The sequence below is a fragment of the Poecilia reticulata genome, chromosome 14 (genome assembly GCF_904066995.2).
Source record: "Poecilia reticulata chromosome 14, P_reticulata-male-v2, whole genome shotgun sequence".
Classification (NCBI taxonomy): domain Eukaryota; kingdom Metazoa; phylum Chordata; class Actinopteri; order Cyprinodontiformes; family Poeciliidae; genus Poecilia; species Poecilia reticulata.
Genome location: NC_088843.1, coordinates 15781498 through 15796766, shown reverse-complemented (window position 1 = coordinate 15796766; position 15269 = coordinate 15781498). Strand labels below are relative to the sequence as shown.

The 15269-nt window shown below is 37.5% G+C and overlaps 1 protein-coding gene across 8 annotated transcripts in view; it reads left to right on the top strand.

The window, feature by feature from the left end:
• The window catches only part of ncor1 (nuclear receptor corepressor 1), a 64940-nt gene that overhangs the window by 603 nt on the left and 49068 nt on the right, over nucleotides 1–15269 (top strand). For 5 of the 8 annotated variants that reach the window (XM_008428070.3, XM_017308558.2, XM_017308557.2 and 2 more), the window contains exons 1-8: nucleotides 78–228; nucleotides 4972–5164; nucleotides 10020–10114; nucleotides 10250–10460; nucleotides 10592–10774; nucleotides 11341–11454; nucleotides 13277–13333; nucleotides 14398–14450. In XM_008428070.3, coding sequence (XP_008426292.2) covers nucleotides 5051–5164; nucleotides 10020–10114; nucleotides 10250–10460; nucleotides 10592–10774; nucleotides 11341–11454; nucleotides 13277–13333; nucleotides 14398–14450 — 827 coding nt within the window. In that variant the 5' untranslated portion in view covers nucleotides 78–228; nucleotides 4972–5050. Of the gene's footprint in view, nucleotides 1–77; nucleotides 229–496; nucleotides 517–4971; nucleotides 5165–10019; nucleotides 10115–10249; nucleotides 10461–10591; nucleotides 10775–11340; nucleotides 11455–13276; nucleotides 13334–14397; nucleotides 14451–15269 lie in introns of those variants that run through there. The other 3 variants (XM_081615573.1, XM_017308555.2, XM_017308554.2) reach the window with 2 other exon arrangements.

Here is a 15269-nt window from a genome sequence, read left to right as displayed (position 1 = left end):
ACAAACAACCGTTTCGTATATATGTAGGTATTTATTAAGTATTCTAAATTAAAATCTAACGAAAACGATTGTTCGTCACTGTTAGGACGTCGACCGACAAATGCGGCGCAGCCTTTTAGTCTGCTCAGTCGTTCACAGCCCACAACCCGCGGATTTACAATCAACAATTCAAACAGATTTCTGCACGGGCTACCTTTCTTTCCCGTTTCTACAAACTTCAAACATGGGGTGAGTACATATGGCCTACATGCAGCCAGTCAGCGACGGTACTTAACACACTATTTAAGCGACTCGCTGTACGCTGAAAATCTGCCTTGCAAGATGGCGACGTGGTTTAAGGTGAAATACAGGCTGGGTTAGCCAGCTAGCCACAACAACATCCTAAACGTCCTAATATGGTGTTAAAGTACGTTTAAAGCGCCCTAATATGAGTTGACATTTATTGTTATGTTCGTTTTTTGTAGACGCTCCCTGTTGTGTGAAAGCAGTCCCATCCCCCCCCGCTATCATGATGAGGTATTAATCCAGTTGCAGTTAACTATGTTATAATGTCGTTTTAAGTGACAACAGAAACACAAGACAGTAGCAGCATTAACCCTATTCTTTTTCTTTTACACAAGTCCTGCTCACTTTGCATGGAAACAGTCTGACGGAGCCATTGTGATATTGCACCCTTTTAATTCGACCTTAAAGCTTCACTGAGATAGATTTATGTTTACAACCCCAATATACCTCAAATCCCTTCTGGAGCTGCTATTAAACTGATGCAGTGGAGGGTGAATGCATGCAACTCTTTTTTATCTCCTATTTCAATAGCGAAGGTAGGAAAAAATTAAGTATCTGTAGAAATCCAGCTAAAAAAAGTCCATAAAACCAAACAAAACCAATAAGTTAGAAAGCAATAGCATGTTTTAGAAAACGTGATTGCCAGGTGACTTTAAAAAAGTAGGGGAAAATATATATTTCTATCTCCTGTTAAACTGAAGGATTTCTTACTAAGACTGTGTGCTTTTAAAAGAGATCAACAGGGATTTAGTGTTGGGCTTGCAAACATTTCTAAAGTGCATAAATCTTTTTTTTAATTGATGTTCAGTCTTCAGTCTGTATTTCAGTTGAATGTAGAAATTTACTATTACAGTAGAGATTGACCAGTGTAAAATTTAAATTGCATGAAAACCTTAATTACAATCATTGAAGTATCACAATATTAACTAATTGTCTTTGTTAGAGATTGAAAAGTGTAATAATAGCCAGTTGACCTGCAGTGTGCTGCAACAGGTGGATGCGAAGCAATGCTGTGCTACGTTATTCTTCATACAGCTGCTTTCATACCTTTCCTATACCATAACACAGATAATCAGTTCATGCCTACTACTTTTGTGATTTTCTTCTGCTCAGATTGTTTGTAGTTGCTTTTCTGTAGAATGCTGTAACATAAAAATTTGTCCCTGCATCTGACTCGCATAGTGACAGTTGTTTTTAATAAACTATCTATGAGGCATTATCTGAGATTAAATTCTTATCATAAGCTTTCTCAGTGTAAAACAACACAAAACAAAACAAAACACAACAAAACAAAACAAAAACGCATAGTCAGTTTTTGCACAAAGATTTAAAGCAATAACAGGGTTTCCCCCAGAGAACTCGCTAAGCCCAGTTCTATAGGCCGCTAGGGTAGTCATCCAGTCGGCCGCCATGTTTTTGAGTTAAAAAATGTTTAAAGTTAACAGGAAATTTGAAAATATCACTTGATAGTTATGTGTTATTGGAAGACTGGAAAATTAACACCTAAACACCATCTATAAAGGCAATCATTAAAGACTAAAATAAACAGTCTTAAGCCTGGTGGTGCCCAAGTAAAGCCTGGTGGCCTGTCAGACTTGTAGTTAAATACATGACCTAATTGCATGTATTTACAAAAACAACAGCAAATACTCCTCTCCCTGCTAACATGTTACAGTGATACAACATGTTAGCAGTTATCTATGCTAATCTCTTCTGCCATCATCTGTTGGGGCAGCAGCAGAGCCAGTGACTTAAAATAAACTCAACTGGCTGATAAAGAAGGCTGGTTCAGTCCTTAGGTCTACTCTAGAGATGACTGTACAAAGAATGGTGCTTCATAAAATGAAAAACATAATGGCAACCATGAAAACATTCTCTTAACAAGACTGGAATACACCAATGTTCTGTCAGGAGACTTTTCCTGCCCACATCTATCACCATCTTCAGCAACTCTACAGAAATTTGGGTGGTTTTTGTTACCATGTTGAACTTCCCTTAGGGGTTAATAAAGTATTTGTAATTAAATTGGGGGGGATTAAAGACAGAATCAAAAATATTTACATTTAGAAGTCATTTTCACAGAGTATTATGTCTTTTTGTTTTGCTCTGTATATAGAATCGCAAGTCAAGCAAGTGGATACTAAGTGGTTGGTTAGTTGGTGCTTTTTCCTTCAAACTGGTAACTAAACTTACTAAATCACAATTCTTCCTGTTTCCAGTTCTTAAACTCTGACCCTAGCAAGAAAAACCCAGTGTCATCCCAGCTTCATCTAGCTGCTGCTCCAGAGGAAAGAACCGCTTTCCTCTGGAATCATGACGGGCTTATATTTGAAGTATTCAGATGGGAAATGGGAAGAGAGAGAAGATATGCTAGCAATTTTAAAAAGTTTGAAGTCCTTGGTGTACTTTGACATCAGTAACTGATTCATGCTTACTTGTAGAACATTCATACATGTTTGTTTGGGTCCAGAAAGAGCGTTTGTCAAAAATGACCTATGGAAATCAGTCTGGGGGATGTTGTATCCATCACAAACATCAACCCTTTTGCTAAAGGCTCAGTCTTTATAGTTCATGTTAATAGTTTGACCAAATCATCTCAGAAAATTTGTGTTTATCATACGTATTCTTCATTTTTTATGTAATTGCAATTTGATAGCAGACTGCATTTTATTTTAGGGCTGAAACGATTAATCGTGATTAACCGATTATTGAAATAATCGTCAACCAATTTAGTAATTGATTAATCGTTTAATGGAGTAGACAGACTCAAAAAAGGCCATTTGGAGAATAAAACAACATACGTGGAGCCAAAAATGTCCAAAAAATAAGTACATTTTGCATTTAAGATAAAACAACAACCTTTTGCTAGTAAATATGTTCTATCCAAAACTACTCAAGTGACAAAGTTTTGGCTTCACCAGATTCGGTTTGTGTAAAAAAAAAAAAAAAAAAAATAAAATTCCGCTAGACACATTTTGCTATTAATTTGTAATCCAAAAAATAAAGTACAAATTTACTTCACACTGTCTTGATAAGTCAAGCAGAAAGAGCTGAGTTTAGAAGTAGTACTATCTTTTGTAACAAATGATCACGGATACACTAAAAGCAATGCTGTTCTTCCAATTTGGGTAATAAAATGTTTATTTTCACATTTAAAAAAGGAATTAAATTGTTAATTTGCATCCTTTGTATTTCTAATACCATATACAATTCCTTAATGACAAATCTTCAGAATGTACCAAGTGTTTTTATCCACGTAATCAATGACAAAATTGATCGTTACTTGCACCTGCATTTTATCTTTTTATCTTGAAAAGCTCAACTCATTCATGTCAGTGGCACGAAACTTGGGGACATTTAAATTTTTTTTCCATCACTGTCACATTTGGGCTCCTTTTTAGGTTTTCAATACAAATTACTTATCAATTTTACGAGCCGAGCGATCTCTTAAAATGCTTCAGCTGATTAAAAACATATCTGCACTGACGTTTTTAAAGCTGTTCATTAAGAACGTGGGATGATCAGGGTGAAGGCAGTTAGCTGAAGTGTTTCTTTGTTCTTCGGTGGCTCAGACGGTTGCTGCGCCTGCCATGTCCCTGACTCCACAGCGTCGTCGTTGCCGATAAAGCAAGCGCAGCGACAGACTGATCATCCAGATACCAATGTTCTTTGGAAGCTCGCCTCTTTTCTCTAAAGTTGCTCCAATGCTGCGATTTGATGATGAACATTACAAGAGAACAAACTGCCTGATAACTAAGTTAATTTCATTTATTTAATTTTTACTTCTAAAGACGTTTTTTTGGTTTCTTTGTAGTATTTTAAATAAATTTTTAACCTTACTATAAATGCCAAGAAGAGGCTATATTAGCAGGTCAGCGCTTTAAAGATTTTATGACCTATCAAATATGTTTATCTTGTTAGATTTTGCAAGTGGAAAACTGTATTACAGGTGTAGTTTTTCAGTTTTTTTGTGGTTCATTCATAACTCCTGAACTTTTAAACTAGATGTGCAAAGATCAACATTTTGTGACTGTTTCCTGGTTTAACGCAAATCTTTGACAGCTTTGGCCCAGTTTTAACCACTTCATTTTTGTTTTTATAAGATATAAGATTTTATTTATTTATTTCAAACAAGTTTAAAAAAAAAAAAAAAAGGACAGGTGAAAACATAGGCATATATAACCAAGAACAAAAATAACTAACTTACTGCTACTTTTCTGTTTGAAAAGAAGTAGGGATAAGGAGACACTTATTTAATCCTACCCCTTATCGCAGATTAATGAAATAAATCACTTACTGACTTGGTAATTATTAGGATTTTGTAATTTTGTAAATGAGCACTGTATTTAGGGAGCAGCGATAGGAGAAGAGCAGGGAACATCCCAAACAAAAATTCTACAGCACACCTCAAAAGGCAAATGTTACTGTTTAGAGTCGCTAAATACAGAAAATGTGATCGATTAGACGCAAAAATTTGCTAAAAATGACTGAATTTGCATTAACAGTTGCGATCGCAGCAGGACTATAAAAGCCAAGAATAAAACAAAGCAACCGTTTTCTACTCTGTCAAACCTTCCTGCTGTCTGCTGAACGTCTTGCTCTCTTTCAGATCAGTTCAGGTATTTTACGTACCTGTCCCAAATGTCTAAAATACACCACGTTTTATTGCCACGTTCCTGTGTGCAGGTGGTTCGTGTCTCCAAACATGGTGTAGCCAAACTTTCCGTTTTGTGAGGCAGCAGCAGCACGCCAGCACCGAACCAGGATGTCCAGTAGCTCGGGCTACCCCCCCAGCCAGGGGTCGTTCAGCAGCGAGCAGAGCCGATACCCGTCACACTCTGGTGTCCAGTACGCCTTCACCGGATCGCGCCACCAACAGGTAAAACTAAACTGCAGTAAAGCCAATTGCTCTCCTCCTTTACTAGTTTGGCGTCTTTTAGAGTTTATTTCAAATTTTTTAACGCCTCCCGTAAAACTTTAATACATAATTTTTATAAATTTGTACAAGTATGGGGGGAAAAGAAACTTGACTTATTGATTTTAAATTTTTTTTAGTGACCCACGGTGAAAAAAACCCTAATGAAAAAGCAGTGGCACATTTCTGGTTTTGCCTCTAGATCAGAGCTTAAACTGGGTCTGATACTCTTTCATACCAAAGTGTGTTCCCGTGTGTTTCCTTGCTTAGTTTCTGCACCGGGTATCATTCTCCGGACCAAACTCTGAAAACATTTCTACAGTTTGCTTACAGTGGGACTGCAACCGGACTTTACAAACAATCTGAAATCGTTCTGTGACCACAGCAGGACATCAGTCCTTGTCTGCTGCATGCGATGTTATAGCTGCATAATTTGATTCTGGCAGTTTGGCCGGTTTCACAAATGCAGCCTGAAAATGAATGAACAACACCAAATGCAGGGTTTAAAATGTTGTCCGCATTCCCTGCCCTGTGGAGTCCCATCCACCTGACCGTCCTGGTTTCAAAATACGATTAAACTAAGTTTGGTTAAGATTCCAAACACAGCAAAACTACTTTTTGTTTAAGTTTTACAATCAAAATGAAGGGATCACTGATTTATTATGAAATGCATATTTAATGTAGAGCTGAAGCAATTAATCGGATTAGTCATGATTAATTGATTTATTGAAATAATTGTCAACTAATTTGGTAATTCAGTAATGGCTAACTGGAGCATACAAACTTAAAAAAACATTTTTGTCTTAAATATTTTCTACTAAAAATTCTGTCACTTTTAGCTTCACTTTGTTCAAATTCTGTAAAAAATTTTTTGCTGTTAAGCAGCTTTTGCATCCAATTATTAATTGGTTAATTGAAAAAAATGGTCAACTGAATAGCCTTACATGATGCGGATGTTCTGTTTAAGGCTTATTTAAGTATTTCTTCAGTTTTTTTTGCCACAGGTACATCTTTTCCTACAAATGTTCAAGTGTATGCTAAAGGAATGCTATGGTGCTGCATTTTAGGCAATAAAATACATATTTTCTTATTTCCAAAAAGTTATTTAACTATTTATTTGCATCTAAAAAAAATTTTTATTGCATAAAATTTGAAGTGATTAAAAGAAATTCTGCAGAATGCACCTTTAAAAAAATATCAGATTGATCAAGTAATCACAGTGGTTTATAATTTGAGGAACATTTTAGGTTATGTATTATATTTAATTCTAAATTATAAAGTCTTCTGCAAAAAATATGAACAAATTTTAATTTGGAAAATATGAAATGTTGAAAATAGAGAAATTAAATGTGATCTTTAGTTTAACTTCATCTATAAAAAAAACATTGGATCCAATTTCACTTGTGAGAAGCAAAATAAGCTGTGCAATTTAACAATCAAATGAAAATATTTTGGCAATAATGTGAACAAAACTAAATCAGAGCAACAGGGTGAAACCTCATTACCAAAGGCATCATACATTATTTGAGTTTCTAACTGTATTTTCAGCAATTATACGACTCTAGTTCCTAGTTTTGCTAAAATAAAGCAGAAGTGATACCAAGTACTAAAAGTGAAAAGTCTGACATTAATTGTAAACACAAACAAATATTGTTTTTCTTCAGTTGTGACATGAGCAACATGAGTGTGATGCTAAAAAAACCTCTCACATTTCAAAGGTAGATGATGGAGATTTGGCATTTACAAGTGTTTTTACAGAAGGACAGTGTTACGTATTTTGACATTTGTTAACTAGAACTAAACATTCAGCTTTAGATTTTCAGCTTTTTGAACGTAAGAATCTTAGTTTGTGGACATGTTGCATCTCAAAAAGGCTAGAGTTTTATGTTGTTTCTGCTTTCAACAACTGCTTTCAACAATTTGACACACTTATTTATTTTCTAGTAACTCATTTTGAGACGGTTTGGACCAAAAATGTTCAGTTCTGGTCTGCCGTCTCATTTCTCCTGGCTGACTAGAGAGCAAGCAGCAGCATTGGAAGAATATCGGACTGATCTGGATGCACATGCGTGGGCTGGTTCTCGTGCTTCCGTCCTCAGTCGGAGGAAATGTTCTCTCAGAGAGAAAGAGAAAGGAAGACATGTCACTTTCTCTCTTGAGTTGTTGTTTTAAATCTAAAAGGAAGTAACTGAATTTGATGATTATTATCATTTAGAACTAAATAGACTGAAGGACAATAAAAAAAAAAAAAAGCAGCAGGTAGAGTATAAATGAATGACGCTAGCCTGGGGCTGGTTTTTATCACTTCCTGTTTATCTTTTTCTTATTTCCTTTCACTTAAAATTTTTTTTTTTTTTTTTTTTTTACATGTTAGGTTGGTGTCTACAAACAGTGTGGCTCATAGACGCTCAATTTCCATTTTTATATTCCATCCTGGTGAGAGACTTTATCTGACGCAGCCATATTAATATATTTTTTGTGTATTATTCTTTTAAATGAACTTAAACTGAGAAACTTTAAAAAACAAAATATTGGATCATGTTTTTTTTTGTTGCAGTTTTTGGACTTCATCCTTCTTGGAATCTCTTTTTCACAGAAAAGTATTGGCTGAAAAATTCCAGGCATTTGATTGTTTGCTTAAATCCAGGAGAAGATAGGGATTTCTGAATATTTCCTGAAAACAGATTTCTTTTTTTTTTGGCAGTCGCACTGTGCTGATTACATTTTTGAACTTGCCTTGTAAATTGTTCTGCATTGTTTGCATTAAAAAAAATGTAATAAATTACCCGTTCAAGTTTTATTTGAAACAACAACAACAATATTTTGTGAATTCTTAAAGTCAAACCTCCAAATGAAGTCAGCATTACTTTTCCTTTCAGAGTGACTGACCGACCGAGGAGTTAATTGGGAATTATTGCTTTTATGGGATAGTAAAAAGCAGGCAGCTTACAGGAAATGACTGGGTGGGGTTAAAAGTCCCATGTTTCAAACAAAATACACAAGTATTGCATAACTCTTCGTAGCAAAAATGTTACCTCAGGACATAGTCTTGTACGCAAAAATAAAGTCTGAGGATTTATCTGTTTCACCACAAATGTTCTGCAGTGCTGGATGATTTAACTGCAAGCAGCCAGAGGTTTCTATGGGATTCTTGTAATGTCAAAACCTAAGAAAAGCAGGGTATTAAAAAAAAGAAACTAATATGTTTAATATGATCCAAATGACTTTTTATTTTTATTTAAAGTAAAGAAATAACAGTTTTTCCTACTTCAGCTGAAATAGATTATATATTTTTGCTTGTGGTAATAATGTGACTTGCTTTTTTTATGTTGGCAAAGAGTTAAGCAAAAATATAATTAAATTCGAGTTACTCCTGATCTGTCTGAAGCACAACGTTGCTTCAGACAGATCAGATAGAGATAAGTGTGCAGCAATAAGTAGAAGGAAATTTTAAGAGGTTAGTGCACCTGTTGTCAGAGCTGCACTCTGAAAACATGACTCAGTAAAGCAGCCGGCTGCTTTACAAGCATGCTACTTGTAGCTTGCTATCTGTAGCGTTAAACAGCGTTTTTCTTTTATTTTTGTTAAGAATTGGAGCCTCTTTGAATAAAACACTTCAAGACTCCTTTTTGCTGCCGCCGTGTGTTCTGTGAAGGGACCAAAGTGGTTAAAGTCAGACAAAACCCCGATCAGCTGACTTGTAGAGGGGAAAGCCCGGTTTGCAGATCAAGAGAGTGATAACTTTTATTTATTTATTTATTTTTGCTCCTCCTCAGCCAGTCGCAAGATTTGAAAGAGTAAACAAGACGTAGAAATAACTTCTAAGGGTAAGAATGCGTGATGGCGTTTGAAACCAGCCCTGTTTAGTTCACTTTAATCAAACTAGTTTGTTTGGCTTTAAAGTTTGGTTCACTTGGGGAGGTGTGAATGTGCAACAGAACTCTGATGTGGACCAAAAAAAGTGAACTCTGGTCCACCTAGGAATCAGTTTGATAGAAGTGAAGGCTTGTGTGGTTAGAATGCATATGTGCCCGGATTTTGGGTAAACACAACCAAAACAAACGTACAGAGAGAAATGACTCTAGGTCTTTTACCAGAGACAAAAAGAGAAATCCTCCAACCGATCCATTTATGTTTACATTTGTGAAGAAGAAAGTTGTTCTCAGTAGGCTTTCGTGTCGTTTCCTTCAGTGGTTCTTGGTGCAGCGCCACCACAGGTGAGGAGGTGAACGAGTTTTTCAAAGGGTTTGGTTCATTTGACACAGTGCTGTGTGAAAACAAACCACACCAACTGAAAATATAAGAAATATTGCAATTTTGGTTCTCAATTGAACTGGACTATCAGTTGTGAAAACACATAAATTAGCAATGTGAAGCAGATGCTGATGTCAGGTCCATAGCTAAATGACATAAGCTCACAGCTGTCTGCCTTTACTTTGTTTTCCGAACAAACAGACTCAATCTCAGGAGACTCAACGTTGTGCATTTATAACAAAACATTTTTTTTGGAAGAAAACAAGTTTGTTGTTGTAAAATAGGGAAATGTGTAGTGGCCCTCTTGTAGCTATTGAAGGTGGGGGGGAGGGCAGATATATGTTACTCTATGCTCTGAAAAGCTAGAAAATTCTCCAGTCGCATTTCATTAAAGCAACTTTCAAATGTAGAAATGGTCCGATGGGAAATTTGTGGAGTTTAAACTGCAATTGTTCATTTTGCAGGAATTCATGTTTTGTGTTTTTTGTGGGGAGACCCCTCCATTTTTTTTTAATTCACCAGATTGCTTTCTAAGTCTTCTGTTTCCTTCCTCTTCCTCCTGAAGGATTTCCCCGTCCCAGACTACCGCACTCATATGCAGGATCCACAGGGCCGCAGACGGTTGTCCTTGCTCTCCGAGTTCCACCCCGGAGTTGAAAGGTGCTCTCACCCCGTCGCTAAGCAGCAGATTTTCTTTCAATTCCTCCTGGATCTGTTCAGATTTGTTCATATTTTACAAACAATTTGTGGTAAACCGTTCTCTAAATACGTTTCATGTCTTCTTTTGCACTTCAGGCCTCCGGAGAGGCGCCACCATGATTACGATCGGCAGTTTCACTCCGTCACGGCGCAGGCAGAGCACGAGGCCCTGGAGGCCAAGCGCCCTCGCATGGAGACCGTTGCCGAGGCCCATATCAACCGCACCCCTCCCACTGCTGGGGGTATTGTGCTGCCCATGCCCCACACTGTACAGGACAGCTTAAGAGCCACTGTTGAGGTCAAAAAGGTGGGGCCTGATTGTTTTGGCTTGTCCTTCTCTTCCCTCTCGGCCGAATCTAGGCTTTATTACTTTACTCGGTTACTGGCAGAAAATCAAGCCTGGCGGTTTGTGCTTCTTAAACAAATTTTGTTCACCAGGAGTCTCCGTTCACCGTCAAAGTGGAGTCCCCGTCGCAGGGAGGACCTGCGCTGCACATGGGGGAAGAGCAGGACACGTCTCCCTCCAAGCTGTCCAAGGAGGAGCTGATCCAGAGCATGGACCGCGTGGACAGGGAGATTGCGAAAGTGGAACAGCAGATTTCCAAGCTGAAGAAAAAGCAGGTGGGGGTAAAGCGAGCCAGGCGTTTTGTCACTGGGCAAGGCTGGAAAACAAAGGTTGTTGTATAAGAAACCTTGGCCTTACTGAAATGTTTCATAATGATCCCGTTTAGGGAAAACAAAAAAAAAAAAACAGCTTGTTCCAGTGGCAGTAAAACAAAACAAGACAGACCTGCTTTGTAAATAGCCAGAGTTTTAGGTAGCAAAATAGTGAAATTTACATTCTGTCTTAATTTTAAATAATAATTTTATTTGTCTATACACAATATATTACTGTATTTAATTAAAAGTCCTAAAAGTTGTTTGTAATAGCTGGCCACACAGTACCTAATTAAGTTAATGTGTATACAGTTAATATCACTGTATACAAAATGAATGAACTACTAGGACTCCAATGAGCATCAACTGATTATTCAGGTGCTTTATGCTGTTTCATGCAAAAAAAAAGATAACTACTGAAATTCCAAAGTTTCAACAAATGGAAATGTGTGACTGTGATTTTTTTATTTAAATTTTTTTTTATATTAAGCTTTTTGGTCTGAACTTCTCATCTCAACGTTGTCTCCTAGCAACAACTCGAGGAAGAAGCAGCGAAGCCCGTGGAGCCAGAAAAGCCAGCAACCCCTCCTCCGGTGGAGCACAAGCACCGCAGCATCGTTCAGATCATCTACGATGAGAACAGGGTACGTCCTCCGAACGCACCGCCTCCCATCTCCGATGGAGTTATTCAGTTTTCCTGTCTCGGCTGCAGTTTGTCTTGGCTGCAGCCACCCATAAAGCTAATTTGTCTGTTTTTAACTGGGACCACAACAACGTTTCTTCTCGATCCTTGCAGCAGACGGGCTGTAACCATCTCTTTAAATTCAGTTTTTCTCCACTCTGCCTGTTTCTACTTTGAAATGAAATGTTTGCTTTGAACCACCGTATTAAGTTGCTTCCACTATGAAATGAACATTTCTTTGTGCTTCTTGCTCAAACATCCCGACCACAAAACACGACTGGATTTTGATTCTCAGAACAATGATTCAACTGTATCCACTGTTGCTGGACTTTCTTGTAGTTATTTTTTTTTTTTTTTTTTTATTAATTTGGCTGCAGTGGAAGAGACTTGGGATGTGTTTTCAATGGAATCTTTAAAAAGTTTGACCATTAAAACTTAATAAAAATCACTTAAAATTACCTTTTAAAATGTGGCATCCAAACTTTTTGTCACCCTGGTCAAAGTTAGCAGCTAAAAAAATCCCCAAAAAATATAACTGTTAAAAACTAAAATTACCAAAGATTTTTTTTAATGTTTCTATTCTTTTTTTATCTACTCAGCAATAAGCTAAGCATTTATTCCATTTAAACAAATTTTGCTTTTTATTTTGGGCTCGACTAAAGAAAATGAAATAATATTTTGTCTGTTTTCAGCAATAAAAAACAGGGCCTTTGTTTAAAAACCACCTGCCACCAAAAAAGAGTGACTGTATAAAAAGGTCACTCTTTTTCCTACAATTTTGTGTTCTTGCGTAGAGCAAGAATTTTAATTCATGTTTTATTTTATTATTTTTTTTGCTTTTTTAATTTTTATTTTTTTTGTGAGCAATGTATGTGTGTATGTGTGTGTGTTTTTTTAAAAACGGAGGAAGGGAAAGACTATTGTGGTCGGGCGACCGCAAAAAAATCAGTCCAGGTCCCGCAATGGCCCCCGGGCCTCACTTTGAACAGCCTCGGTCTAAAGGAGCTGCGTTTCAGGGAGTTGGAAAACCATTCCTGCGGGGGTCACGGCAGTTCATGGCTGCGAGACAGCGTTGTGGTCGGAGAGTGCTGAGACTCTTTCTCCTTCTCAGTCAACCATTAACCCTGGAGGATGTGAAGGCGCTCGCTCATGCCAGTTAGTCTGGCAGCTGCGCTTGTTTGTCCCTGTCTGTAGATGAGCTCGGGAAATTAAACACTGAGTCATTATTCTCCTAATGATCTTGTCTCAGCTACAAATCTGCTCTGACCCAGGAAGAATCTCTTGCTAGCCTCCATAATTATTTTCTTGCATCACCATTCTTTGCTCTTTTTCCCCCTTGGTGCAGCTGCGTGCTTGCAGGGCCTTAAACTTTTCAACGTGGTAACGTGTCGCAGCTATCAATATTAGTGTATTTAATTAGGATTTTTGCTATTGCACTAGCTCAGGGATCTGCAACCTGCGGTCCCGGAGCCGCAAATGGCTTGTTGGATGTTCCAAAATGGCTCTTAATAACTTTGGCTAACACTAGAGAAGAACCAACGAATGTTTCTAAACTTCGTTATGCAGGTTCGCAGAGTTTCTCAAGTTTTTTCATGGAATAATTTCACTTAGGGGTTGAGGATATGAACTTAAAATTTCGTCACAATATTTTGTGGTACCCTTGTGATAATTGTAAAAGTGAAAATGTTTATTTTAATTAGGACACCAATAGCACAAAAAGTATCACTAAGCTGTTCAGAGTAACTCATTAAGCGTCTGTTGTGATGTCAATGCTTTCTTTTCAGAAAAAAGCTGAGGAGGCTCATAAAATATTGGAAGGTCTTGGCCCCAAAGTTGAGCTGGTACGTTAATTAATTGTGATTATTTTATGGATTTTTTTCCCTTTATCTTTAAGAATTTTAAATAATTAGAGATGCACCAATTCAAATTTTGTTTAGACCGTTTTTGAGGCGGTAGGATAGCACTACTTCAACATATTTTTACTCAAGCAAAAGTAAAAAGTAGCCGTCCGAGAAATTATTCAAGAGTAAAAAAAGTATTTGGTAAAAAGGCTGCTCAAGTATGATAAAAAAAAAAATCAACCATTTAATGTTCAACAATTATATCTTAAGATGGCTGAAAATTTAAAGTTATTTTTGCATTTTAAGGACCAAAATAAATGACATGATTACAAAATATCCAAGAATTGTAATCGAATAAAAGTAGTGGTACTTCAAAATAAAATTACTCAAAAGTAAAAAAATACAGCAACATAAACCTAATCAAACAAGGAAATTGTTTCTAAAATGCTACTTAAGTAAATGTAACTAGTTATTATACAACTCTGCAATTTTTACTGCTTCCCGATTCTGTTTAAGGATGGAAGATGTAAATAAGGACGGCATTTAAGTCTTAATGAGTGGTGCTTAATTACATGCATGGAAAACACACTTTTACTGACATGTTGCATCAAAGACAAAAGGTTGTGTATAATTTGTATGATGAAATTATGTTCAAAGATGTAAAGGATAAAACCTCTTTTTACCCTTCTTGCTATCTGTTGAAAATCTCGCTCTCTCTTTCAATTCAAATAATATTCAGACATGTTTGGAAACGTCAGAAATACTTTCTCACGCATCTTTTCTTCCTCCATCATGTTCAGACACCTCACCGCCTAACATTGTGTCAGCTTCCACACACAAAAAAACGTGTTGTCGTTTGCAGAAGCTAGTAGCGGCTCACATACGACTCATTTATTGAGAAGTTTCCGTCTGGTTCCGCCGGTCAGGGTCGGTCAAGCTAAAAACGGTCTAATACCGGTCGCTAGCAGATTTCTTGTGGTGTCCCTAACACTAATGCACAAGGATGACATATTGCACAACAACCGTAATAATTATTTTCTTCTTCTTTTTCTTCTTTTTAATAGCCTTTGTACAACCAGCCGTCAGACACAAAGGTGTACCACGACAACATCAAAACGTGAGTACCTGCTTTTATTCATCTCGTTAGCGTGCCGCCGCAGACGCTCGCCATGGAAACCGTTCAACTACGACCCGAGGTCTCATAAACCTCTCTGATAATTCAGTCTAATCTGATTGCTGAGTCACCTGGCTGACCTACTGCTCACACCAAGGAGAGCGGCTGTGAGAGGAAGCGACGATGTGTGTGTGTGTGTGTGTGTGTGTGTGTGTGTGTGTGTGTGTGTGTGTGTGTGTGTGTGTGTGTGTGTGTGTGTGTGTGTGTGTGTGTGTGTGTGTGTGTGTGTGTGTGTGTGTGTGTGTGTGTTCAGAATAGGTTGCATGAGGGGTTGAAGGCTGTGTCGTCTGGAACAACAACAAAAAAAGAGAGCTCTTATCAGCGTGTACCACGAGAGCGACCCATCTGGCTCTGCCTTTTATCAGGACAGAGAGCGATTCTGTGTGAACCGAGTGAACAGGCCACGCTCTCAGGGTCAACGGCCTCACTGTCCCCCACCCCACACGCACACGCGCACACACGCACACACACACATACACATACCACCAGCATTTGTAAACGGAAGAATTCCCGGTATTTTGTGTGTGTCACAAAATACGCAAATCATTTAAGGACAAATCATTGCTGGATGGATTACTGGAAAGATTCAGAGATGCTTCTTTTTTTTTTTAAAGGTACTCGCCAAACACAAACATAACATTTTATAGGAGACATTTTGATTTTTAGGTGCTTAAAATTCTTCAACATGTTTGAATCTCAATTAGATATTTTCCAAAGTTTAGAAAGTGCTTCATTTCTGTATGAAATCCTACAGAGTGCTGG